Raw genomic sequence first — 27,376 nt, 5'->3', positions numbered from 1 at the left:
GATGCAGGAACTTGTATTGCATAATGTGCCGACGATTAATGTTTTATAAAGTAAGTTGTATTTTTTCTAACATCTCTTAAAATCTGACCTGTTTTTATGTTTCATACTTAAGGAGTGCTAATACATCGAACGCATGGTGCTTCCGTTTGATAAGATACCTGACAATGGTCTAAGACTGCAGTCAAGCAGAATGACAGCTGCATGTGGCACTAACTCAGTTAAACTTAAATTTATATTTGTTGTTAAATTTTTCTTTTTCATAAATGTTTTTCTTGGTATTGACAGTCTGAGGTGTGGGGTTGATCTGTTATTCTGCGCAACGGATTAATCTGAGATGTACCCTTTACCCTGTGGCTCCTGCAAGATGCAATTTCCACCCCCACACTACTACAGAAGTCAGACAGACGGTCCTAACTTTCTAAAGAGAAATGCCTGAAAAACTTTCAGCAATAAATATCTTCTGGAGTCGTCCGCTGTAAGGAAATGACACAAAAATTCACAAAATTTCTTACATAACTAGTGGGATACTTGGGTACTGGAGTAGTGCTAGTTAGTGTAAGAAAATTATGAAACTAACGGAAGTTATTATTGATTTTGCAAAAATTCTGAGAAATCACAATGGCACTTCTAGTTATGAATTGAACAAGTTATATCCTGGGTCTTTTCGGAATGTGAAGTTACCTCTCAAGGATAGGATTCGCTAATGAAATTTCTATTCAAAGTTTAAGATGGTTGTTAACTTGGCAGAATGGCCTATTCAACTTGAATAATAATCCTTTATAATGTTGCTAGGTATGGTCGAGGCTGTCGCATGTGAAATGCAGTGAAGTGTACTGTTGTGGAGGAAATATGGGGCTCGCAATAGCTGTAGCGCACAATACCGTAAGCTGCGATGACTGCTGTCTGCACCGCTTGCTGCTGGCAAATAAGATAACTCTCGTTCTACCTGGATTGACCTTCGTCAATCAAACTCTCCCTATGCCATGATGAAGTCAAGGATTCCTATTCGCCCCTAGTCTAACTATTGGCGTGGTACACTGGTCAGATAACCAGTACACTGCGATGCCACTAAAAATTCGCTCGCAGGTGTTTAGCTATAACTCTGTCTGTTCACACCGCACAATAAGTGTGGCGGCCAACACAGTGAACAACGCTTAATCGCAAGGACTCAATATAGAGTAGCACTCCGATTCGCTCTCGACAGAGGTGCTCTCCCAGTGAAGTACTGAGGAGAGACTTGTTCCTCGCTCCAAGAGTGACAACGGAACGGCGCCTCTCCACGCCAGACGTGAAGGGGTATATACTTTGGTCTCTTCCATTATTCCTTCAGCTCAAGGCGTCAGAAATATCGTCTGCCAATCAGCATTGCTCTTCTAAAACGGGAGAATGACGTTTAGTTTAAGGTGACCAATCCGGAAACCTGTAGCATTGGCGTTTGCTGTCTCCCTGTGAAAATCTCTGAAACTGCGTGCTATGTGTAAAGAAAGCATAGGCTGTCACTCCCACACAATGTAGCGGAATTTGCTTTTAAGCCGGACACAGGGTTGTTCCCCCCCTTTCACTTGGGCCCACGCTGTCCGCTACACGGGTGGTCATCAGCCGACATAGGCTGGGTCGTCCTCTGAAGGGACTGGCGTCCTGTTGTGCGATTTCTCTCCCGAACTAAAAGCTTCTGTGACCGTCGTGTCTGGAATGTATGTGTGTACGCCAGCCTCGAGTATTTCAAGCACGGTGCACTTACTTGTTAATTGCATATCGTTTACATTAATTCATACAACATTGACTTTATCTTATCGAGTTTGGGTTCGAATGAAGCATCGTGATGTGCGGAATATGATTGTGAGGACAGAATATGTGAGCAATGAAGGTCAGGAGACCACGACGTCTTACAACAGTCTGCATTTTTATACCTCCTCTGCTTCTGCCATCATCATATATATATTGGTACCAAAGTGGCAAAACTCATTGACTACGTTCAACGTCTCACTTCCTAATCTAATTTGAAACGTCCCCCTAGAAAAATTATACAAGACTATGCTTAAACTGACACACAATATTTTCAGCGCAACGCAATCTGACTTTCAAAAATCCCTACAAAAGAATGGCCCTGACTAACATTAACCTATACCTTTCACAAATCACTTACCTCACCAAAAATCTTCGTTACTCGAACTACTGCAATACAGCGAGCGCCATTACTGCCAGCTAAATAAAAGATTCAAACTACTGAAGGCACTAACTACTGATAGGCATAGTTAGCAAATGAAAGATTTTAATAGAGAACAAACAATGTATTTACCTTAATAATCATAATATATATAGCAGTTCATGCCATCCAGTCTTACAAATTTCAAATCTCCGCCATTTCTCTCCCCACATCCACCACTGCTGGCGGCTCACCTCCAACTGCGCAACGCTACGCGCTGTTCACATCCAGCTGCCGCTGCCCAACACTACAATGGCAGACAACAATGCAAACTAGCCACAGACTGCACACAGCACAGCCAGTGATTTTCATACAGAGCGCTACGTAACGTTGCCAATAAGAAAACATAAACAGCCTACTTACAAATTCTACACTGGAGGGCCAAAGAAACTGGTACAGCTGACTAATATCGTGTAGAGCCGCCGCAAGCACGAAGAAGTGCCGCAACACGACGTGGCATGGACTAGATTAATGTCTGAAGTAGTGCTGGAGGGAACTGATACCATGAATCCTGCAGGACTGTCCGTAAATCCGTAAGAGTACGAGGGGGTGGATACCTCTCCTGAACAGCACGTTGAAAGGCATCCCATATATGCTCAATACTGTTTATGCCTGGGGAGATTCGTGGCCAGCGGAAATGTTTAAACACAGAAGAGTATTCCTGGAGCCACTCTGTTGCAATTCTGGACGTGTGGGGTGTCGTATTGTCCTGCTGGAATTGCCCAAACCCGTCGGAATCCACAATGGACGTGAATGGATGCAGGTGATCTGAAGGGATGCTTACGTACGTGTCACCTGTCAGAGTCGTATCTAGATGTATCAGTGGTCCCATATCACTGCAACTGCACACGCCCCACACCATTACGGAGCCTCCACCAGCTTGAACAGTCCTCTGCCGACAAGCAGGATCCATGGATTGGAGGTTGACTCCATACCCGTACACGTCCATTCGCCCGATAAAATTCGAAACGAGACTCGTCCCACCAGGCAACATGTTCCAGTCATCAATAGTTCAATGTCGGTGTTGACGGGTCGACGCGAGGTGTAAAGCCTTGTGTTGTGCAGTCATCAAGGGTACACGAGTGGGCCTTTGGCTCCGAAAGCCCATATCGATGATGTTTCTTTGAATTGTTCGCCTGCTGACACTTGTTGATGGCCCAGTATTGAAATCTGCAGCAATTTGTGGAAGCATTGCACTTCTGTTACGTTGAACGATTCTCTTCACTCTCGTTGGTCCCGTTCTTGCAGGATCTTTTTCCGGACGCAGCGATGTCGGAGATTTGATGTTTTACCGGATTCCTGATATTCACGGTACACTCGTGAAATGGTCGTACTGGAAAATCCCCACTTCAGCGCTACCTCGAAAATGCTGTGCCTCATCGCTCGTGCGCCGATTATAACACCACGCTCTAACTCACTTAAATCTTGATAACCTGTCATTGTAGCAGCAGTAACCGACCTAATAAGTGCGCCAGACACTGTCTTAAACAGGCGTTGACTACCGCAGCGCGTATTCTGCCTGCTTACATATCTCTGTATTTTGACGCTTCAGTGTATAAGCGTCACCTGAATTAACCCTTTCGCTATCATTGGGACGTTTGTGTTAGAGAACCAGTGGGAATTTCTTGCATGTTCTACCCTCGTATCTAAATTGCTTCGTGCAAAACCTGTTTCACGCCATATCACAAGCAGGGGGACCGTTGTGAGTGTCACATGATACACTCAAACTGCATGTAATAATAAAGAGCCTCTCATTTGGAATGATCTACTTAACTGTCAAATATTTGAAATTATAATTACGACCCAAGTGATATTAAAAATGAAAACACAGAATGCTCGTTCATTTCATCTTCAAAATATCAGTGGGACACGTGTCACGTCCCTCCCCGTGTTGCAAAACTAAAAGGTGGGAAATATTTTTCCATATTGTTACTTCTGACTGCGATATAAATTAAAATAACCATACATTAATGTGTTTCACCTCGAAAACAATTGGTAGTGAAAGGGTTAATATCACTAAATTCCGTTACCCTTATTTTTCTATTGCCGGTGTTGGCTTAATAAACTTTTTTCAAGACACTATGCATTCTGTTGAACTGATCTTATAAGACCTTCGGCGTGTCTGACAGAACTTCGATGTCATCAGCAAACCTCAAAGTTTGTATTTCTTCTTCCTGAGGTTTAATTCCCGTTCCAAATTTTTCCTTGGTACCGATTGAATAGCATCGAGGATAGGCTACAACCCTGCCTCATTCCCATCCCACCTGCTGCTTCCCTTTCATGCACCTTGACTTCTATAATTACCGTCTGGTTTCTGTACAAGTGATCTGTCTGTAATCTTTCGCTCCCTGTATTTTACCCTACTACCTTAGGAACTTCAAAGAGTGTATTCCAATCAACGTCGTCAAAGCCTTTCTCCCACTCTATAAAAGTATGAACGCAGTTTTGCCTTTCTTCAGCCTATCTTCTAAGTCGATGCGTCACTGTGGCCTCCCGTGTTCCTATATTTCTCCGGGACCAAAAGTGGTCTTCCCCGAGGTTGACTTCTACCATTTTTCCCACTCTTCCGTAAAAAAATCGTATTGGTATCTTGCAGTCAAGTATTATCAAACTGATTGTTGGGTAATATAGATACTTGTCAACAGCTGCTTTGTTTGGAATAGGAATTATTACGTTCTTCTTGAGGTCGAAGTGTTTCGCCTGTCTGATGTATATCGCGTACGACGTGGAAGAGTTTTGTTATAGCTTGTTCTCCCAATGCTATCAATAATCCTGAGGTCTTTCAGAGGTTTCTCAAATGCTTCTCGCAGTAGCTTATCTCCCATTTCATTTCAATTTATTTCCTCTTCTCATTATACACAGCAGGGTAAAATACTGCGACACCCCAAGGACAAGGCCATTTTACAGACAAGTAAGGTGACAGGTACTTCATCATTGTATGAGTATATGACAACGAAATTGGAACAAACGAAACACCCACGTCACAGTAAAGGATTACCGAACGATCGAATTAATTCGCAGTGTACGCCTCTCTGGTAGCAACACAGGCGTGTATTTTCGCATGCAAATAATCATAAAGTACCGAATAGCATCCTGCGATAGATAGTCCCAAGCAGTGGCCGAGCAGTTCTAGGCGCTACAGCCTGGAACCGTGCGGCCGCTACGGTAGCAGGTTCGAATCCTGCCTCTGGTATGGATGTGTGTGCTGTCTTTAGGTTAGTTAGGTTTAAGTAGTTCTAAGTTCTAGGCGACTGATGACCTCAGAAGTTAAGTCGCGTAGTGCTCAGAGCCATTTGAACCATAGTCCCAATCATCGTGATCCCTTTGTTGCAATTTGGCAATCGTTCTTGCAGATGAAGTAGAACCACTAAGATCCCACTTTATCAAACGTGTTCAGTTGGCGAAAGATCTGGTAATCTTGCTGGCCTGGGTAGTTGTTGTACACCAGGAAGAGGATGTTGCGTCACGGCAGTCATTGCGGGCGTGCACTGTCCTACTGAAAAATCACGTCACCTTTCTGTAGAAAAAATGGCAATAGCACTGGGATAGCAATCTGTGCAATATAGCAGAAACTGATTACTTTACCCTGTAGAAACACTAAACGTGACCACGACTTGTAATTGATGGCCCCCCACACTACGAAGCCCGGCTTGAGACGTGTGTTTCGTGGGCGTAAGCACTCTGGAATAGGCAGCTCATTAGGTTTACGCCATACACGTGTACGTTCATCGCTCGCACACAGAACCCACTGTCATCACCGACGACAACAGAGCGCCATTGCGTTCACGATGTCACAGTAGCCTTGTCAGAGACACACACGATCTTAATCTGCTTGCGAGCAGGCGTTGTCTAGTGGTCCCTGATGATTGAGGAAGTTCAGCGTGTGCCCGGATTTCGTCCTGGATGATGTTCGATTGGCCACCGCTGCTCGCACAACGCATCGGTCTTGACGTGCTTCTCTACTATGAGGACGTCCAGAATTTGGTCTACAGGTGTGATCATGTTCCATAGACGATTGTTAAAAGCAGCGACACACCACTGATAGAGTGCGCCCACAATGTGCAATAATCCGTCGAAACGTGCATCCAGCTTCCTGCAGGCCCATAATGCGACCCTCTTCAAATGGCCTAAGCTATTCAACAGGAGTGCGTACTCGTCGGTAGGCATGGTTATACGCTAGAATGTGCTAAACTCAGCACAGTTACTGCTTGCAGAGGCAAAAAGGCAAAAGAGAGCGTTCAGAGATAGGCCCCTTAGTTGCCGTCTGATCGCCGCCAAGACAAATAGTTGGTTGGTTGGTTTGGGGGAGGGGACCAAACAAAGAGGTCATCGGTTCCATCGGATTAGGAAAGGATGGGGAAGGAAGTCGGCCGTGTCCTCTCAAAGGAAACATCCCGGCATTTACCTGAAGCGATTTAGGGAAATCGACCAAAATCAGGATGGCCGGACGCGGGTTTTAATCGTCGCCCGCCCGAATGCGAGTCCAGTTTGCTAACCACTGCGCTACCTCTCTCGGTCATGAAAAATGAATCCTATCACTACTACCTACAGTTGAACTCTACCAAAACTACGGTTCGGTGGTTTTGGTACAGTACATAAATGATTTAGTAAAGTGTAGCTTTACCGGTAGTATTGGTAGCAGTGGTAGGGGAAAAAAAACATAAATAAATGTGGTAGAGAAACTACCCGCCGAAGACTTCTCTTTGTCTTCGTTTGTTCATTTCTTTTGCACATAGTTAGAAACGCAAATCTTTCAACGTTAGTCCCTTGTGTATTTTACATCCTTACAAAATAAAAACTTCATTTTATAAGAAATAAAAATTGGTTGACCTGTAACTTCTGTGCTTTTGCGTAACTAAAGCAATTACTGTTGATGCAAGTACAGTTTACTTGCACAAACAAAAAAATATGTTTAATTATCATTTTTGTTGTTTTTTACTCAATAGACGGTTCTTCAAATGGTTCAAATGGCTCTAAGCACTATGGGACTTAACATCTGAGGTCATCAGTCCCCTAGAAGGTAGTACTACTTAAACCTATCTAACCTAAGGACATCACACACAGCAATGCCCGAGGCAGGATTCGAACCTGCGACCGTAGTGGTCGCGCGGTTCCAGACTGAAGCGCCTAGAACCACTCGGCCACACCGGCCTGCCAGACGGTTCTTCATCATAATCAAAGGCAAGAGTTTCCTGTTACTATTGATAAGTGCGAAAGTTGTTTATGAATAACAGAAACATGTTTTACATAAGCTTACCCAAGTATTGAAGCGATGTTTCATATACTTTTGTTTCGAGGTTCCTTTTTTTAAGTTTAACTTTTCTTAGGGAAACTGCTGTTGCTAGCACTACGTGATAAAACTGTACTTTTTTATTTTTACCACAACGTGCCTCTGTTTCACGTTATTAATCAACAGTTTTTGAATAAAACCTAAATTGAACATTCACAGTTTCAATTTTACTGTACATATTGTTTATTTTTAAGCAACAGACAGAAGGATAAGTACGTAGAACAAAAATGTTCCGATGGTTACGCGGCCAGTTAAATATCCTCACTCACCTTGTATACGGCTTACCACTTCCGATTTCTGGGGGATTTTAGTAGGGCACTGATCACATATGCAAACAAACTGGTCGAAATAAGGTAATGCCCAATAGATATGCAACACATCTAACGTACAGGTAACGCGGCTGCGGTCTTAACTGACCAAAGCTACTAGGAAACCTATCATAGTCTACGCTTACTTACGATAATCTACGGTAGTTTTACAACTCTGCTACTACCCCGCGGTATGCATATATTATACCCTGATGTAACTGAGGACAACCCATGAGGATGTTGCATGTTTATCTTTTCCGGCAAGGTATAATATTGTCCTCCAGTTTGTTTTTCTAATATAGACCCTCTATACGAATATTCTTTCCACCTTTCAGCTTTCCCTTCTGTACTTGGTGCTGGCTTGCCATCTGAATTCTTAATTTTCGTACAACTGCTTATCGTTTCTCGAAAAGTGTCTTTAATTTTCCTGTCCGTTGCATCTACCTTTCCCATCAACATACACGAGTCTACAAACTTTCATTTTCCGTTTAATATTTGATTCTTTGTCAATGTACACTTATTGTCAATCTCGTTTTTAGACATCTGTATTCCATGAACCTGGTTAGAACGACCAAATATTTAACTGAACTAGATAGTTAGTAATATCAGTGACTGTTGTTCGGAAGTATGATGCAATGTTGCTTCAGATATACATGCATGTAGGAAGAAACAGACACAATGGCGACTACAAGCGTTACGAAATACATGAAATGTATTTGGAGTTATGAATATGGGGAACCATCAGCTTTATAGTGGGATGACGGCATTGAAAATTTGTGCCGACCAGGACTCGAACTCGGATTTCCCGCTTGCCACGAGCGGTCGCCTTATCAATAGGCTACCCGAGGATACTCCACAGCGAGACCCAAATTTCCACAAGTCGTCAACCATGTGTCAACAACCTGCCCTCGTGTATCCAATATGCTCAGGATGAGTCAAAAACGACTTCATATCTTTGCAATAATATGAAAATTTATAGAAATACCTTACATAATCGGTAGTAGTGTTATTTTGTAGCAAAAAAACTGAAGTTTGATTCAAGTAGTGGAACAGTGCCAAATTTCGTCCCAAGGTGCGCGAGCATAATGCACAGTTAAAGTGACTAATTTCCTTGGTGCGGGGCGTGCTCGCAGCGTGTTTTGGTTTCATGAAACGAACTCTGCAACAACTATTCGGTGTAAATTTCCCGCCGAGTGCGCTAAAGAACCTCGGAGCAGGAGTACAATGTACTCTTGGAACAAGAACTTTGTTGAAACAGATCGTTCACTGCGACATGATAAAACCGCAGAGCATCAGAGTGTTGATGATTATGTCAAACAGATTAGGGAGACATTTGCCCTTAGTCCACAAAAATCAACGCTATCTGCGTCTCGCGAGCGTCATTCCACAGAAACTATTTGGCAAGTACTACGTAGACATTTACACTTGAAACCATACTGATTCACAATGGCACAGTACATAAATGATGCAGATAAGGTTACTCATGGGGAGTTCCGTAGGAAATGTTGAACTGGACAGAGGACAAGAAGACATTCCTGAACACAATAATCTTCAGCGATGAGTTAACATTTCTTATCAGCGGCTTGGTTAACACCCACAACTGCAGGATATGGGCCAGCGAAATCCATATGTAACCCAGGAACGCGTTCGTGACATCCACAAAGTTAATGTGTTTTGTGCCCTTAGCAAATCGAAAGTGCATGACCCTTTCTTCTTCAAATGGTTCAAGTGGCTCTGAGCACTACGGGACTTAACATCTGAGGTCATCAGTCCCCTAGAACTTAGAACTACTTAAACTTAACTAACCTAAGGATATCACACACATTCATGCCTGAGGCAGGATTCGAACCTGCGACCGTAGTGGTCGCGCTGTTCCGGACTGAAGCACCTAGAACCGCTCGGCCACAGCGGCCGGCCTTCCTTCTTCATGAAGGAAACTGTCACTGGTGTTTATGTATACTTGAAAACTTTTTAATTCCACAAATCGATGAAGATTACCGAGGTGGGATGGTTTACTACCAGCAAGATAGTGCACCACCTCATTTCCTCACGGAAGCTCGAGCTTTCTTGGTTAATCGCTTCCCAGGCTGGTGGATTGTCCGTGAGGGCCCAGTCGCATAACCACCTCGGTCCCCAGTGTCGACACCAGTGGATTTCTATCTCTGGGGTATCATTAAAGACCGCGTGTATGTTTCTCCCCTACCAAACAATTTAGCCGACACGAAAAATCGAATCTACGCCGCCATTGCATACGTTATGCCCTATTTGCTGCAACGAGTGTGGGAAGAAATTAGTTACCAATGAGATGTTTGTCACATCACAAATGGTAGACACATTGAACCAAAATGACATTGACACTTTTATGTGGAACTTGAAGTTGCTTGCTACAAAATGACACATCTACTGATTCTGTAAGATATCTCAAAAAATTCCAAAATCATTCCAAATTTGTGAGGTCCTTTTCGACTCACCCTGTATGTTCCTGCACAGGGGAGACATTTTAATTGAAAGTCACTTCCGCACTGTCGGCGGATAAATACAGTATTACAGTGCCTGTATTGTTCAGGAGTACGGTGCAATGTTCCTTCTGAAGGAACAGGCACTATGGCAGCTACAGCCTTCATGAAATACACTACTGGCCATTAAAATTGCTACACCAAGAAGAAATGCAGATGATAAACGGGTATTCATTGGCCAAATATATTATACTAGAACTGACATGTGATTACATTTTTACGCAATTTGGGTGCATAGATCCTGAGAAATCAGTACCCAGAACAACCAACTCTGGCCGTAATAACGGCCTTGATACGCCTGGGCATTGAATCAAACAGAGCTTGAATGGTGTGTACAGGTACAGCTGTACACAAGGTTGGCGCCGGTGGCGACACCTACAAGTGCTGACTGGAGGAAAGTTTCCAACCGATTTCTCATACACAAACAGCAGTTGACCGGCGTTGCCTGATGCGTACCATCACGTTTCCGACTTTGATAAAGGTCGGATTGTAGCCCATCGCGATTGCGGTTTATCGTATCGCGACATTGCTGCTCGCGTTGGTCGAGATCCAATGACTGTTAGCAGAATATGGAATCGGTGGGTTCAGGAGGTTAATATGGAATGCCGTGCTGGATCCCAACAGCCTCGTATCACTAGCAGTCGAGATGACAGGCATCTTATCCGCATGGTTGTAACAAATCGTGTAGCCACGTCTCGATCCCTGAGTCAACATATGGGGACGTTTGCAAGACAACAACCATCTGCACGAACAGTTTGACGGCGTTTGCAGAAGCACGGACTATCAGCTCGGAGACCATGGCTGCGGTTACCCTTGACGCTACATCACAGACAGGAGCGCCTGCGATGGTGTACTCAACGACGAACCTGGGTGCACGAATGGCAAAACGTCATTTTTTCGGATGAATCCAGGTTCTTTTTAGAGCATCATGATGGTCGCATCCGTTTGGCGACATCGCGGTGAACGCCCATTGGAAGTGTGTTTTCGTCATCGCCATACTGGCATATCACCCGGCTTGATGGTATGGGGTGCCATTGGTTACACGTCTCGGTCACCTCTTGTTCGCATTGACGGCACTTTGAACGGTGGACGTTACATTTCAGATGTGTTACGACCTGTGGCTCTACCTTTCATTCGATCCCTGCGAAACCCTACATTTCAGCAGGTTAATACACGACCGCATGTTGCAGGGGCCTTTCTGGATACAGAAAATGTTCGACTGCTGCCCTGGCCAACACATTCTCCAGATCTCTCACCAAATGAAAACGTCTGGTCAATGGTGGCCGAGCAACTGGCTCGTCACAATACGCCAGTCACTACTCTTGATGAGCTGTGGTATCGTGTTGAAGCTGCATGGGCAGCTGTACCTGTACACACCATTCAAGCTCTGTTTGATTCAATGCCCAGGCGTATCAAGGCCGTTATTACGGCCAGAGTTGGTTGTTCTGGGTACTGATTTCTCAGGATCTATGCACCCAAATTGCGTAAAAATGTAATCACATGTCAGTTCTAGTATAATATATTTGGCCAATGAATACCCGTTTATCATCTGCATTTCTTCTTGGTGTAGCAATTTTAATGGCCAGTAGTGCACATAAAATGTAGTCCGAATATGAACAACCATCAGCTGTATAGTGGAATGACGACAATGAAAATTCGTCTCCCCTGTACAGGAATGTGCAGAGCAGACGTACAGGGTTATTACAAATGATTGAAGCGATTTCACAGCTCTACAATAACTTTATTATTTGAGATATTTTCACAATGCTTTGCACACACATACAAAAACTCAAAACGTTTTTTTAGGCATTCACAAATGTTCGATATGTGCCCCTTTAGTGATTCGGCAGACATCAAGCCGATAATCAAGTTCCTCCCACACTCGGCGCAGCATGTCCCCATCAATGAGTTCGAAAGCATCGTTGATGCGAGCTCGCAGTTCTGGCACGTTTCTTGGTAGAGGAGGTTTAAACACTGAATCTTTCACATAACCCCACAGAAAGAAATCGCATGGGGTTAAGTTCGGAGAGCGTGGAGGCCATGACATGAATTGCTGATCATGATCTCCACCACGACCGATCCATCGGTTTTCCAATCTCCTGTTTAAGAAATGCCGAACATCATGATGGAAGTGCGGTGGAGCACCATCCTGTTGAAAGATGAAGTCGGCGCTGTCGGTCTCCAGTTGTGGCATGAGCCAATTTTCCGCGGGCTACACGTGAAACTTGCCCGCACGCGTTCAACCGTTTCTTCGCTCACTGTAGGCCGACCCGTTGATTTCCCCTTACAGAGGCATCCAGAAGCTTTAAACTGCGCATACCATCGCCGAATGGAGTTAGCAGTTGGTGGATCTTTGTTGAACTTCGTCCTGAAGTGTCGTTGTACTGTTATGACTGACTGATGTGAGTGCATTTCAAGCACGACATACGCTTTCTCGGCTCCTGTCGCCATTTTGTCTCCTGAAGTGCGGCTTCAGCCGAACAAAACTTTATGAGTTTTTCTACGTATCTGTAGTGTGTCGTGACCACATGTCAATGAATGGAGCTACAGTGAATTTATGAAATCGCTTCAATCATTTGTAATAGCCCTGTATTAATGCAGGTTGTAGACACATGATTGACGAAATAAGGAAGTTTAGGTTTGGCCGCGGTTCATGCTCAGTTAGGGTAACGGTACGGCGACCGCCCGCGATGAGCGGAAAATCGGGGTTCGAGTCGCGGTCAGGCACAAATTTTCGTTGTTTTCATTCCATTATACAGCTGACGGTTGTCCATATTCGAATCTGCAAACGCGTTTCACGTAGGAGTTGCTTCCCATTACGCAGTTAGCGCTGTGAGCAGTGTGGCTGCTGTGCAGACGATCACGGAGCAGCAGCAGCAGCTGGCCTACGTGAACGACCACATCAGCGACCTGGAGCGCAGCGTGGCGTGGGAGACGGCCCGCGCCAGGGACCTGGAGGCGCGCACGCGACACCTGCTGCGCGGCCGCTTCTCGCGGCTGCTCGTCAGCGACGACGCGCTCTGCCTCTACGTCTGCGTCGAGGACGCCTACGAGGCCTGCGTCGGTCCCAACGACGACAAGCTCGGACTGCTCGACATGATGACCGCCGTCGAGAACAAGTGCGTCTCCACACCAGCCCGTCTTTCCCACGATTGTACGAGGGGTGTTCAATAAGTAACGCAACACATTTTGGTTTTATTCAGGATTCAAGTACACCGTATTATTCCCTATTCTTTTGGCTACAATTGTCTGTTTTTCAGCGTAGTATCGTCCGCCACCGGTAGCTGAGTGGTCAGCGTGACAGAATCAATCCTAAGGGCCCCGATTCGATTCCCGGCTGGGTCAGAGATTTTCTCTGCTCGGGGACTGGGTTTTTTGTTGTCCTAATCATCATCATTTCATCCCCATCGACGCGAAAGTCGCCGAAGTGGCGTCAAATCGAAAGACTTGCACCCGGCGAACAGTCTACCCGACGGGAGGCCCTAGTCACACGACATTACATTACAGCATAGTATACATTCATTGCGACGGCCTTGCACCATCTTAGTGATAGGGTCTGTGTGCCCACATGGTACAAATCATCAAGTACTGTTCCCGTGGAGTGCATCCATCATTGGCCCAAACAGATGGAAGTTCTTTATGATGTTCTGTTAGGCAGTGACGAACCCATTGGGCACTCACCTTTGAGACTCCCTATTAGTGCTCAGCACTACCAACAGATACACCCATTTTTTTTTAAATTTATTGCCTTTCGGGATGTGTCCATGCGACCATATCAATAATGGACTGTCAAGTATTACGAATGCAACGTGAGAACAACACTACACCCGGTCCCTGAGCAAAGAAAATCTCCGACCCGTTTGGTAACCAAAGCCTGGCCCCTTCGTTTCACAATCCGCCGCGTTGATTGCCTAGCTATTGAGGCAAACGAGATGTCCAACTGAGCACCGATATGTTTGATTGTGATCTGCCGATCACCTCGAATGAGAGTGTCTGCATGTTCCAACATTGCAGGAGTCGTAATTGTGTGTGGCCAGCTGGCTTGCGGGAGATCGGACATGTTTGGGCAACCTTGTTCCTATGATGACAGACGCCACGCTCAATGACTCAGTGCGCTTTTGTTCAGTGCCAGGTCTCTGTAGACATTCTGCCTATGAATATCTGCGATTCTCCGGTTTTCCGTCAAAAGAAACCCAATGACAGCTCACTGTTTGGAATGCACCTCCGTTACAGACGCTAATTTGAAAGCTACATATAGCTTCATAAAACTATAGGGCTGAAGGGGAAATATTTCACGGTGCCCCATAACAAATTCCTAATTTTTTCAACCGACATTGTCCCAGAAGAAAATGCGTTGTATTACTTTTTGAATGCCCCTCTTAGTTCTTGTACAAACTCTCTGATAAAAAGTATCCGGACATGCTAAGCAATGCTGGATTCACCACAAGATTTCACGACAGGCGGACCCGCCAGCATAAAAGGAGGCGGGAAGGGGAGGGGAATTTGTGTTGCCAGTAGAGGAGTAGCAATGAGAGGATGGATTGGTCAGAAGAGCTCAGTGGTTTTGAACGTGGACCATCCACTGGATGCCGTCAGAGTAACAAATCCGTCAAAGCCACTTCAATCCATCTACAGCTGCCCAAGTCGAGTGTTTGTGAAGTGGAAATGCGAGGGAACAACCATACCTAAACCTACACCAGGTAGAGCTTGTGAACTGACGGACATGCACCATTGAGCATTATAGAGGGTGGTCGTAAAAACTGCATGAAATTAGTAGGTTCCAAAGTGCTGCCAGCAGCCCAGCTAATACAATGTCTGCGCGTAGGGAGTTACAAAGAACGTGAGACGGTGGTCAAGCAGCGCCACGTAAGTCACTTAACTTCTGTAGTATGTGCTGAGCTGTGCTTGAAGCAGTGTAAAGTACGATGACACTGGACAGTCAGGTACCGGAAATAGTGATTTGGAGTGATGAATACGCTATACCAGTGATAATCGGATGGGAGGCTTTGGATATGGCAAATACCCACAGAACATTACTTTCCATGATATATTGTGCCAAAAGTGAAGTACGTAGGAGATGGCGTTACAATATAGGGGTGTTTTTCGTTGTTGGGGTGTGGTCCCTGTACTGCGCTTAAGAAAACACTAAATTCGGAATGATATGAACACATTTTTCAGCATTGTGTACTGCTCACATTTGAAGAACAGTTCGGAGACGACGACTGTTTGTATGAACACGACAGTGTACCCCGTCATAAAGCAGCGTCTATGAGGCTATGGTCTGCGGTCAATAACATTCACGAATTAGAATGGCTTGCCGAGGATCCTGATCCGTACCCAAAAGAGCATTGCGAAGGCTGGCTGTAAAAAATCGTGTGAAACAAGCGGAAGGAATCTCTCGTGAGTTCCACAGTGCTACCAGCAGTCCTACCAGTACAGTGACTGTGAATAAGGAGTTCAAAAGACCATTGTGGTCCTAGGCGCTACAGTCTGGAACCGCGCGCCCGCTACGGTCGCAGGTTCGAATCCTGCTTCGGGCATGGATGTGTGTGATGTCCTTAAGTTCGTTAGGTTTAAGTAGTTCTAAGTGCTAGGGGACTGATGACCTCAGAAGTTAAGTCCCATAGTGCTCAGAGCCATTTGAACCATTTTTTTAACCATTGTGGTCGAGCAGCTCCTCACAAATCACACATCTCTGTAGCCGATGCTAAGCGGCGCTTGAGGTGGTGTAAATGGCGACGCCACCCGAGGGTAGATAACTGGAAACGAGTGACTTGGAGTGACGAATTACGTTCTAGCCTATCGTACTCCGATGGAAGAAATCCTGGAGAACGTTACCTGTCACGATGTGCAGTGTCAAGGGGCGTGGTCCCAATATTGTGTTTAAAAAAAATTAAATGCGGAAGGATATGAACTCATTTTACAGCATTTCGTAGTGTGCCCAGTAGAGCAACCGTTCAGAGACGATGATTTTTTATATCACCCTGTCTCTGAAGCAACGGTTTTTGGACAATTGCAGGCCTGCCCAGAGTCCCGACCTGAAGCCAAAGAAAAACCTTTGGGATGAGTTAGAACGTCGACTTCGCTCCAGTCCGAAGCGTCCAATATCACTACCTTCAATGGCTTTGGCTCCTGAGGAAGAATAGCCTGTCATTCTACCACAGACATGTAGACGCGTCATTGAAAGTGTCGCCAGCAGAGTTCAAGTTGTCATAAAGACGAAATGTGGACATACCCAACATTAATGTCTCCTAAAAGATGTCCAGATACTTTTGATCAGACAGCGTAGCCTTTTAAAATCGGATTAGTATTTTGGAAATAAAAACTTCGTAGTCCTATGTGGAAGTTAAAATCTACCTCAAGTTTCTCTCTTTCTTCACATAGAAGATATAGTTTTGTGATGTCTGACGAATCTTTTTGAGACACTCAACACATTATCGAGATAAATTACTAAGAGCACCAGTTGTATGCAGGCTATCTGCCATCTGCAGATCGTACCCGAGGCAGAGGATTGAACAGACTGAATCACGTGGATTCCAAGGCTTTCTGTAGCCATTCTGTCTGGAATGCTCACTATAGTTGCTGAAAGGATAGCAGTCGTGGATACACGCAGTGACGGCGATGATCTCAGTGTCCCAAAAATGTTCAACTGCCATAAGGGGGCCGTTTATATACTTTGTAGTCGAATTAAGTCGGGTGATGCTGAGGGTATTAGATTAGGAAATGAGACACTTAAAGTAGTAAAGGAGTTTTGCTATTTGGGGAGCAAAATAACTGATGATGGTCGAAGTAGAGAGGATATAAAATGTAGACTGGCAATGGCAAGGAAAGCGTTTCTGAAGAAGAGAAATTTGTTAACATTGAGTATAGATTTAAGTGTCAGGAAGTTATTTCTGAAAGTATTTGTATGGAGTGTAGCCATGTATGGAAGTGAAACATGGACGGTAAATAGTTTGGACAAGAAGAGAATAGAAGCTTCTGAAATGTGGTGCTACAGAAGAATGCTGAAGATTAGATGGGTAGATCACATAACTAATGAGGAAGTATTGAATAGGATTGGGGAGAAGAGAAGTTTGTGGCACAACTTGACCAGAAGAAGGGATCGGTTGGTAGGACATGTTCTGAGGCATCAAGGGATCACCAATTTAGTATTAGAGGGCAGCGTGGAGGGTAAAAATCATAGGGGGAGACCAAGAGATGAATACACTAAGCAGATTCAGAAGGATGTAGGTTGCAGTAGGTACTGGGAGATGAAGAAGCTTGCACAGGATAGAGTAGCATGGAGAGCTGCATCAAACCAGTCTCAGGACTGAAGACAACAACAACAACAACAACAATCTTGTTTGTTGACTTCCATCCTTTATCGGAGATTTCTAATCTTGTGGTAATGGGTATAATCTTGGTGAAGGACTGCGTCTCCCCCCCCCCTCCCCCCTCCCCCCCCCCCTTGGAAGACAATCATCATGTGTAGATAGGGTTGCCATATATCGCGGATTTCGCGGACAGTCCGCGATTTTATGCTCGAAGACGGGTCTCCTGGACGTAGGGGAAAATGTCCGCGAAAAAAGTGGCTAGTAAGTAAAAAAAAATTGTTTTACGCAACTTTTACCACTGACCACTGATCAAGTGTTTCATAACTCCTGCAAACTTGACGATAGCCGTTGAAACCTGTGCTGATATTTCGTGTCACTTCAGAATCGCTCGGCTATTTTCAGAACAGACTGTGGAAGCAGTGCAATAACCGATTCTTTGCGATTGTTTCAGTTTTCGCTGTTGGTTTACAACGAGCTTTAAATAAAAAATTATTTAATGTGAATTGCAATTAATTTTCTTCATCATTGACCACTTCTTTACAGACACCATTAATACTTGGATTAATTTTCCTTGTTACTTACAACTTCTTTGGTAACAGAATTACTGTTTGAGTTATGGTAATTATGAAGATTTGGCTGACGTGCAGGAAGGTGAAAGGACGTTGTGTGATTCCAGATTTCAACCACATCTTCATAATTACCAATGTAAAGTAATGATGAAGATTCAACTGAAATGCAAACCAATGGTCACTTGCACAACATATCGGTCCGTGTTTCAACCACATCTTTATAATCACCGAATTTTGTCCTTGTTTTCGTCCTTGGATTATGGCAACCCTATGTGTAGATGACTCTGATCTCCGAGGACTGATATGTAACCAGATCGTTCAAGAATGCCCTCCATATGAATTAATTGTTCTGTGGCATACTATGAACACAGTCCCAAACGATAACACAGCCTTTTGCACTTTTCCAGCAATCAATGCCAAGTGTTTGTTTCCCATTGCCTCTCACGATTGTTGTTCATACAACGTCTTAGTTGACCGTTTCGTCGGATAGTAGTGGCACACGGAGTTCCACAATTTCGAGTGCGGTTATCCATGATGTTGGTATTAGTCCATTCCTCATACACTGTTGGCCCGAAAGTCAAAGATAATTCCTTTTTTAACTGCAGTAAATCGCTTCCTCTACCGACGACGTAAGTACGTGGAATGCATAAAGACTGCATCCTGTCCTCTGAAAAAGGAGTGGGGAAGTTCGGCTGCCGAGTTGTAAGTCTTTTTAGTTGACGCCGCATTGGTCGCACCGAGCGGAGAAAATATCTTAGCCGGCCGGGGATCTAACCCGGACCCATTGCATAGTAGTCAGACGCACTGATCACACTGCTGAGGAGGTAAACATCCTGGCCTCAAACACCCTTATATTTCGTTCGGTTAGCCTCGTGTGAAATATGTAGATGTTTTTTTATGTAGATGTTTTTTTCCGGGAATGGTGGTCACAGTACTGCGGTTTGATGGTGTATAGGCAAGCTTTTCTGAGATCGTGACTAAAAAATATTTTCATTTGGAATTGGTCAAAGGCTTCGAACATAATTTCGAATTTTCAGGATCCACAGTTGATGAGCCCTAAGCCAAAACCAAAGATACAGTGACAACGTAAGAGTATTTAAATGCTGCTGAGTATACTGCTAAAGAAAATACCTAAGATAGGGTAAAGACTTCTCACACGAAGTGAAGCAGCACAATCAACAATCTATATAGTGTTATGGTAACCATTCTGAGGTGTCCATGCCGGCGTACTTGACGATTTTCGTGTTTTATGTAAAGCGATTGTGTCACCTTTTATCGCCTGGGCACACAATCAGTTAACTTGGCAGCCCGAAGGAGAGTTTTCGATATGATCGATGACATCAACGACTAATGCATGTACTTCTGTACCGTGAGGAATCTCTTAGGGCAATCTGAGAAACAGTCCGGAAATGCATGTAGGTCAGGCATTCTCTGGCACATCTGAGACTGGATTTAGACAATCACACGTGCTACATTCGGTCGAGTGATGAAAGGTGGCACTCTCGCTTTACACTGACAAAAATAGCACCAGCGCGCAGACGTGGACACCTTTCACCTTGCAGGTTGTATTATAAGTGAGAGACATGGTGCCAGCTAGTGTTTGAGGTTCTGCATTTCAGGTACTGGTCCCTGCTTCGGGAACTGGACGCCTTGCCGGCTTCTATCGTGGCACACTCCAGGCGAATCGTGCACATTGAAGAGCGCCGGCGCATGCGCAGAGCGCACACCGCAGAGCAGATTGTGCAGCGTCTACGCAGGGGCGAACACCGGCTTTTACATGTAAGTGTGTAATGCTTCACCTTCCGAAACTTCGTTACCTTGTGCGGCCAGCGGTGCATGTTGGGATGGGTCTCCGTTTTCTGTCGGTGTCACATTGCTTGGAAAACGTGATGTTCTGTTTCAAGGAAGCAGATTATATATGAAATGTTCTTGGTCTTCTAACCGCAGCTTTCCATGATAACCTCCATTATCTGCATCGGGAACAACGGATTATAGTGACTTCTGCTGTGTTAGATTCGAATTACCAATAAATTGCCTTTAATTGGTGACACTACGTCATCGTGAGTGACATCAATCTGTTAATGGTCTTTCTGGAATCGCAAGACCGCTACGGTCGCAGGTTCGAATCCTGCCTCGGGCTTGGATGTTTGTGATGTCCTTAGGTTAGTTAGGTTTCACTAGTTCTAAGTTGTAGGGGACTAATGACCTCAGCAGTTGAGTCCCATAGTGCTCAGAGCCATTTGAACCATTTGTTAATGGTCTTATCGACGATGCAAAGTTGTTAGACGCGCCATGGTTCCCATTCAGGTGCAAGAAATGACTTATACGAAACTTCCTGGTAGAGCAAAACTGTGTATCTGATCGGTACTCGAACCTGGAATCTGGCCTTTTGCTGGCAATATTCTCACCCACTTACATACTTTCCACCCGCTAGCCCGGTCGAATAGTGGTTTTCCCGTAACAAAATTACGGAAAAAGTCTCAAATTTTTCGCACTTTTTTCAGGTTTTGCTTATATGTCAAAACCACACGTTTTTTGAAGTTGTCCAATTTTTACAAAATTGAAGTAGACAAAATGTCCTACAGAATGAACTAGTCAATTTTGATTTTGTAATGAGCGGTATTGGTGTTAAAGCGCGCTGAAAAACAGCCCTTCTGCAAAAATGTAGACAACGCTACTCCCACCCAAACAAATCGAAAAAAAAGTGTTATCGCCGAAACGTCTTACACCACGTGAAATGAGATTGAAGTTCGTACAAGAGGCGTCTCTAACATTGACTCTTCTGATGAGAGGGAAGGGAGCAAAGCGAAAATTACGTAAAATGCCTTTTGCGCCCTACAGCCAATTGGACCCTATCACCTATCTCTTATCGGCGATGTATTTCCTATGTATTATGCTTAAAGGAGGTTGCTTTGAATGAATGATGGGAAAGCATGTTTGATTAGAACGTTAACAAATTATATTTACAAGATATTAGGCACATGACACTGAATAGAAAGCTGAATATAAAATCTATATGTGGGATGTACAAATGTTGAGCACAGGATTGGGTCATCACTTCGAATAGGATCTCCATCTGAAAGGTATATAGTGATAGAATGTAGATACAAAAGACAGACGTATGAAGTAATACTTGTACTGATGTCATTTGTACAGTTTCTTTACTCGTCTCCGTTTGGCAGTTGGTGGCCAGGCAATGTTTCTTGGGCACAAGAAGGTCCAGATCCAGGGTTTGAGCATTGTAAGGTCCAGGCAAAGCGCCAGGAGCTGTGGAAGGTCTAGGCTGAACACTTAATTGATGCTGTTCTTTAACTGAAAACACGATAATTGGATGATTAATGTTGTGATAGAGAAAAATGATTAGAAAAGGTGGGTAATGGTGCAAAACACTATTTGAGTTAATACCTTCTGTCGCCTCAGCTGCTTCAGGCAGTGGTACTGCAAGGGATTGGTCCAGGTTGTCTTTCTCTTCATATCCAAATTGTAGCAGTTGTTCGTGCTCAGGTGAATGCTTACACAGTTCAACCATTACTGTGTAAGCATTCACCTGAGCACGAACAAATGCTACAATTCCGCACTGCATTGATAATGACCTGACACAGGTCGAAATCTGATCTGCGTTGTGACTATAAATGTCATATTAAAGCAACTTAATTCCACGACTGATTGCTGCTCTATCTAACCCAATTTCTCAATTTTATTGCGAAAAACAGCTGTTTTGAACACCAGTTGTGTGGACTACACCAGCGAATGTGATTAACAGCTTGGCTATAATTGCTGCAGGTTGCTGATCGCTGTTTCTTCAAGTAATTGCACATCACAAGGTTGTCATTTGGTTAGAGGACGAGTTTATCTTAAATTAATTATTGCAGAGTATGTGATATGCGTGCAGTTCTCTCATTGGCTACTTGAAGCCAGCTATCAACACAGCGTCTTGCGTTACCAAGACATTTCAGGGCAGGCATTGCCAGCATTGCACTGGGGAACGTGTAGTATCTGTTCACGATGACCTGACCGAGGTCTCGCTAGTTCTGGATGAACTTAAGTCGGTTGACTCCAGGCCGCGAACGCTTTGTGCCTGGCCACTGCAAACATCGGCAATCTAAAAACACTACATGTTTGCCTACTGTAACCATATCTGAGGGCAACCAATTTTATATGTAGGGCATCCACAGCTAAAATACTGCACATTGTGAAAGGAACATTCAAACAAATTAACATATAGCCGGGTGTTGAAATGCTGGTAAAATTCATTGAGAGTCCAATCAGCCGCCGTTAGCTGCGTTATTGTGGTGGCTGAGAGACTGGTGTGACCGGCTTCGTACCATCCTCAGGTGTACTTCTGCGTAAAAATTTTTATTCAGAACTTCATGAGAACCGTACTACTGACTTACTAAGTTCATAATTCTTAATTGTAAAAATTAAAATGCAAATTATATACATTTTCTTTTTGTTCTGTTAGCGAATCCCAAGGTCCAGTTAGCATACTGCTTTCTCGGAACCTCACAGTATTAGATGGCCGCATACCTCGCACTCCCTGTTGTTACCCGCACGGCACGCCTGTTTAGTGTTTAAAGCTACGTATTACCTGGACTCCGCATGTTCGTCACGGCGGCTACTTCGTCCTTTAACCCAGGAAACCAATTCTGGCGGCCTTACTACTGTGTAGAATGAAGTTATTCAGCACACAAAAGTACAGTAGCAATATTTGGTAAATGCCGTCCTTAGCCCTGTTTCCTTCTAGTTATTTGGGACGATCAGAAGTTTCACTTCACATAGATTTATGATGAAATAGAGATGCCCTCAAAATGGGAGCAGTTGAGACTGGTGTATTCTCCGATGTCATCTCAATATACAGGTGTACAACAGTCTAGACGATTTCACGTTACCACATGTGAGTCCAACACTATTTTTTAATTATTCTTTCATTTGGGTTTACTTATAGCCCCTGCTGAACCTTCTCGCTATTGTTTTTTTTTTCATTTTATGGACGTCTGGCGCTCTCAGAACATAAATTATCAATAACAACTGGTTTTATTACGTTTGACTTCCGTTGGTGGTTGCGTCAGTAGTGCTCCTCATTGCATCTTGGAACACGCTTTAATACATTTAGATAACAAGGGGCATTAGATCTTGTAAGTAATTTTATGATAGCGGCTCGTGCATTTTGGTATCAATTCGTATGCCATGATTTTAATTTTTAGTATTAAGAATTCTGAACTTTGTAGGTCAGTTGTACGGTTCTTATAAAGTTTTGTATAAAAAATCTTTACGCAGAAATACACTTGAGGATGTACCTGCATAGAATGGAACCGGTTGTACCAATCTCTGAGATGAAGACTAAAAAGCGACCAGTGAAGTAGGAAGTTACAAATATTCAGTTAATTATTTCTTCTGTAGATCATTTGCACGATTTCTATCCAAATGACGTGGAAGTCGAGAAAGTTGCAGAAAAATCCAAAATGGTCACCAAAAATCAAAATTAGCATCAGCAGGCAGCAGGATAAGCAACTAGACCACAGTGGTGACAGTAGTAGTACTGAGTGGATATAATTAACATTCAGCTACTCACTGAGGTCCAGTATGGGCTGCAGTTATAGTGCGGCAGCGAAACTTGGTAGATGTGGTAATGTATTAATGCACAACCAATTCACGCGGGGAAAAAATTAGTCCTATTTTGGCCACCAGGTGCAGATCTGGCGCTGTGCAGCATCTCGTTGGCGTCTCTGGTGCCCATATTGAACAAATTATGTAAGCGATGATTAATAATAAAATCATCATCAGTTGTTTGGCCTCTTCTGCCCACGCCCTGTAACTAATCCGTTACAAATGGAAACATTTCTCTACGTCTTTTTTGAGTTCACGAGCCAGATTTTCACCTGGTAGCCAAAACTGGAACTAATTTTTTTTTTTCTAGCGTAAATTGGTTCCACATTACGCATTAGAATATCTACCAAGTTTCGCAGCCATACGATAATTACAGCCCACACAGAACCTCTGTGAGTAGTTACACTTTAATTATAACCACCCGGTACACGAAGTAGGAATACGAATTGAAATACGTTAAACAGAGCAGACGTGAGAGGTAGCGGCGTTGCTGCGCAGGCGCTGCAGTCGCCGCCGCCGCCGCCGGACGCGGCGCAGGTGCGCGCGCGGGTGTCGCGGTCGCCGCTGCCGACGCTGAAGCCGCCGCGCGTGCCGCCGCCGCCGCCGCTCACCGCCTCCGAGCAGGACTTCCTCGTCTTCCACGCGGAGTACTGCCCCTACAGCGACCAGCCCAGCGACTTCCTGCAAGACAAGAAGCTACTCAGTGCCTCCTCCGCCTCCGTCTCTCCACAGGTTTCCGACTAGTGACCCCACTGTCCTTTTGTTATTTATCTGTAACCCCCTATCCAAATTACTCATCCAAATTATATACTTAATAATTTGTATCGAGCGTTTACTCTGTAATAAGGCACGTATCAGTGTACTACCTCCCTGAAAGATACACTATTGGCCATTAAAATTGCTACACCACGAAGATGACGTGCTACAGACGCGAAATTTAGCGACAGGAAGAAGATGCTGTGATACGCAAGTGATTAGATTTTCAGAGCATTCACACAAGGTTGGCGCCGGTGACGACACCTACAACGTGCTGACATGAGGAACGTTTCCAACCGATTTCTCATACACAAACAGCAGTTGAACGGCGTTGCCTGGTGAACCGTTGTTGTGATGCCTCGTGTAAGGAGAAGAAATGCGTACCATCACGTTTCCGACTTTCATAAAGGTCGGATTGTAGCCTATCGCGATTGCGGTTTATCGTATCGCGACGTTGCTGCTCGGGAATCGGTGGATTCAGGAGGATAATACGGAACGCCGTGCTGGATCCCAGCGGCTTCGTATAACTAACAGTCTAGATGACAGGCATCTTATACGCATGACCGTAACGGATCGTACAGCTACGTTTCGATCCCTGAGTCAACAGATGGTGACGTTTGCAAGACAACAACCATCTGCATGAACAGTTCGACGACGTTTGCAGCAGCACGGACTATCAGCTCGGAGACCATGGCTGCGGTTACCCTTGATGCTGAATCACAGACAGGAGCGCCTGCGATGGTGTACTCGACGACGAACCTGGGTGCACGAATGGCAAAACGTCATTTTTTCGGATGAATCCAGGTTCTGTTTACAGCATCATGATGGTCGCATCCGTGTTTGGCGACATCGCGGCGAACGCACATTGGAAGCGTGTATTCGTCATCGCCATACTGGCGTATCACCCGGCGTGATGGTATGGGGTGCCATTGGTTACTCGTCTCGGTCACCTCTTTTTCGCATTGACGGCACTTTGAACAGTGGACGTTACATTTCAGATGCGTTACGACCTGTGGCTCTACCTTTCATTCGATCCCTGCGAAACCCTACATTTCAGCAGGATAATGCATGACTGCATGTTGCAGGTCTTGTACGGGCCTTTCTGGATACAGGAAATGTTCGACTGCTGCCCTGGCCAGCACATTCTCCAGATCTCTCACCAATTGAAAACGTCTGGTCAATGGTGGCCGAGCAACTGGCTCGTCTCAATACGCCGGTCACCAATCTTAATGAACTGTGGTATCGTGTTGAAGCTGCATGGGCAGCTGTACCTGTACACGCCATCCAAGCTCTGTTTGATTCAGTGCCCAGGCGTATCAAGGCCGTTACTACGGCCAGAGATGGTTGTTCTGAGTACTGATTTCTCAGGATCTATGCACCCAAATTGCGTGAAAATAAAATCACATGTCAGTTCTAGTATAATATATTTTTCCAATGAATACCCGTTTATCATCTGCATATCTTCTTTGTGTAGCAATTTTAATGGCCAGTAGTGTAAGAACTGTGTGCAAGAGTGGTACTCGAATCCGAAATCTCGTCTTTGGCGGTTACTGACTGAGCTATGCGGGCGCGACTAACGACATGCGCTCCACAGCTTTCATTCTGTCACTGCTTTTCCTGCACTTTCCAGACTTCATGAAATCTCTCCAGTAAACTTCCAAGCAGGAAAGATTTGGATTAAATCTCCGCTCGACAATGAGGTCATTAGGAACAGAGCACAAGTTCGGATTGTGTCAAGGATGGGGAAGTAAACCGCCCGCATCCTTTCAAAGCAATCGTCGAGGCATTTGCCTAGAGCGACGTAGGGAAATCATTGCAAACGGGCACAATGTTTCAATCTGTCATGATCACTAGCGTAATTATGGTATGACAGCCAGGATGCGTGCTCTGGGCGCCGTTTCCACAACAGTCTAGTTTTGTGACGGTTGGGACAAAGGAAGGACGTAAGAAAAGTGGTGGATGCAGGTCGAATTATGAGGGAGAAAAGGAGTAGAATAGAAAGAAAGGAAAGGACTGGAGGGCACTAAAATCGACAGGGGATGGAGCGAAACGAAATGGCGAGGAGGTTCGTCTCAGGCCACGAGTGGTCTACCGAGACCATCCGACCGCCGTGTCATCCTCAGAGGAGGATGCGGATAGGAGGGGCATGGGGTCAGCACACCGCTCTCCCGGTCGTTATGATTGTATTCTTGACCGAAGCCGCTACTATTCGGTCGAGTAGCTCCTCAATTGGCATCACGAGGCTGCGTGCACTCCGAAAAGTGGCAACAGCGCATGGCGGCTGGATGGTCACCCATCCAAGTGCCGGCCACGCCCAACAGCGCTTAACTTCGGTGATCTCACGAGAACCGTTGTCTCCACTGCGGCAACGCCGTTTCCGCCCTATTATTAAGCAACAGTTCAATAATACACTACCCTCCATAAATTTGGAAACGCCAAATTATTATGGCAATGGAAAATAAATACATAATAATATTGCATTTTATTATTTTCTAAATCTTTATTAAGCTCAAACAATACATAGGCAAATGCAACTATTAAAGCTTAGATTCCTCATACTCTCAGCACGTGATGGGTCAATTGTCAGCAGCTCGTGGTCGTGCAGTAACGTTCTTGCTTCCCGCGCCCGGGTTCCCGGGTTCGATTCCCGGTGGGGTCAGGGATTTTCTCTGCCTCGTGATGACTGGGTGTTGTGTGATGTCCTTATGTTAGTTAGGTTTAAGTAGTTCTGAGTTCTAGGGGACTGATGACCATAGATGCTAAGTCCCATAGTGCTCAGAGCCATTTGAACTATTTTGATGGGTCAATTTC

General features: G+C 44.7%; 1 protein-coding gene across 1 annotated transcript in view; it reads left to right on the top strand.

Moving 5' to 3' along the window:
• The window catches only part of LOC126156790 (cilia- and flagella-associated protein 100-like), a 169,030-nt gene extending 144,477 nt beyond the window's left edge, over positions 1-24,553 (top strand). The window contains exons 7-9 of the mRNA XM_049916332.1: positions 13,177-13,439; positions 19,822-19,981; positions 24,434-24,553. Coding sequence (XP_049772289.1) covers positions 13,177-13,439; positions 19,822-19,981; positions 24,434-24,553 — 543 coding nt within the window. The remainder of the gene's footprint in view (positions 1-13,176; positions 13,440-19,821; positions 19,982-24,433) is intronic.
• The last annotated feature ends 2,823 nt before the right edge of the window (positions 24,554-27,376 follow it).

Source organism: Schistocerca cancellata, chromosome 2 (genome assembly GCF_023864275.1).
Source record: "Schistocerca cancellata isolate TAMUIC-IGC-003103 chromosome 2, iqSchCanc2.1, whole genome shotgun sequence".
Classification (NCBI taxonomy): Eukaryota; Metazoa; Arthropoda; class Insecta; order Orthoptera; family Acrididae; genus Schistocerca; species Schistocerca cancellata.
Note: the sequence above shows the minus strand (reverse complement) of the source record. Positions and strands in the feature narration are given on the sequence as shown.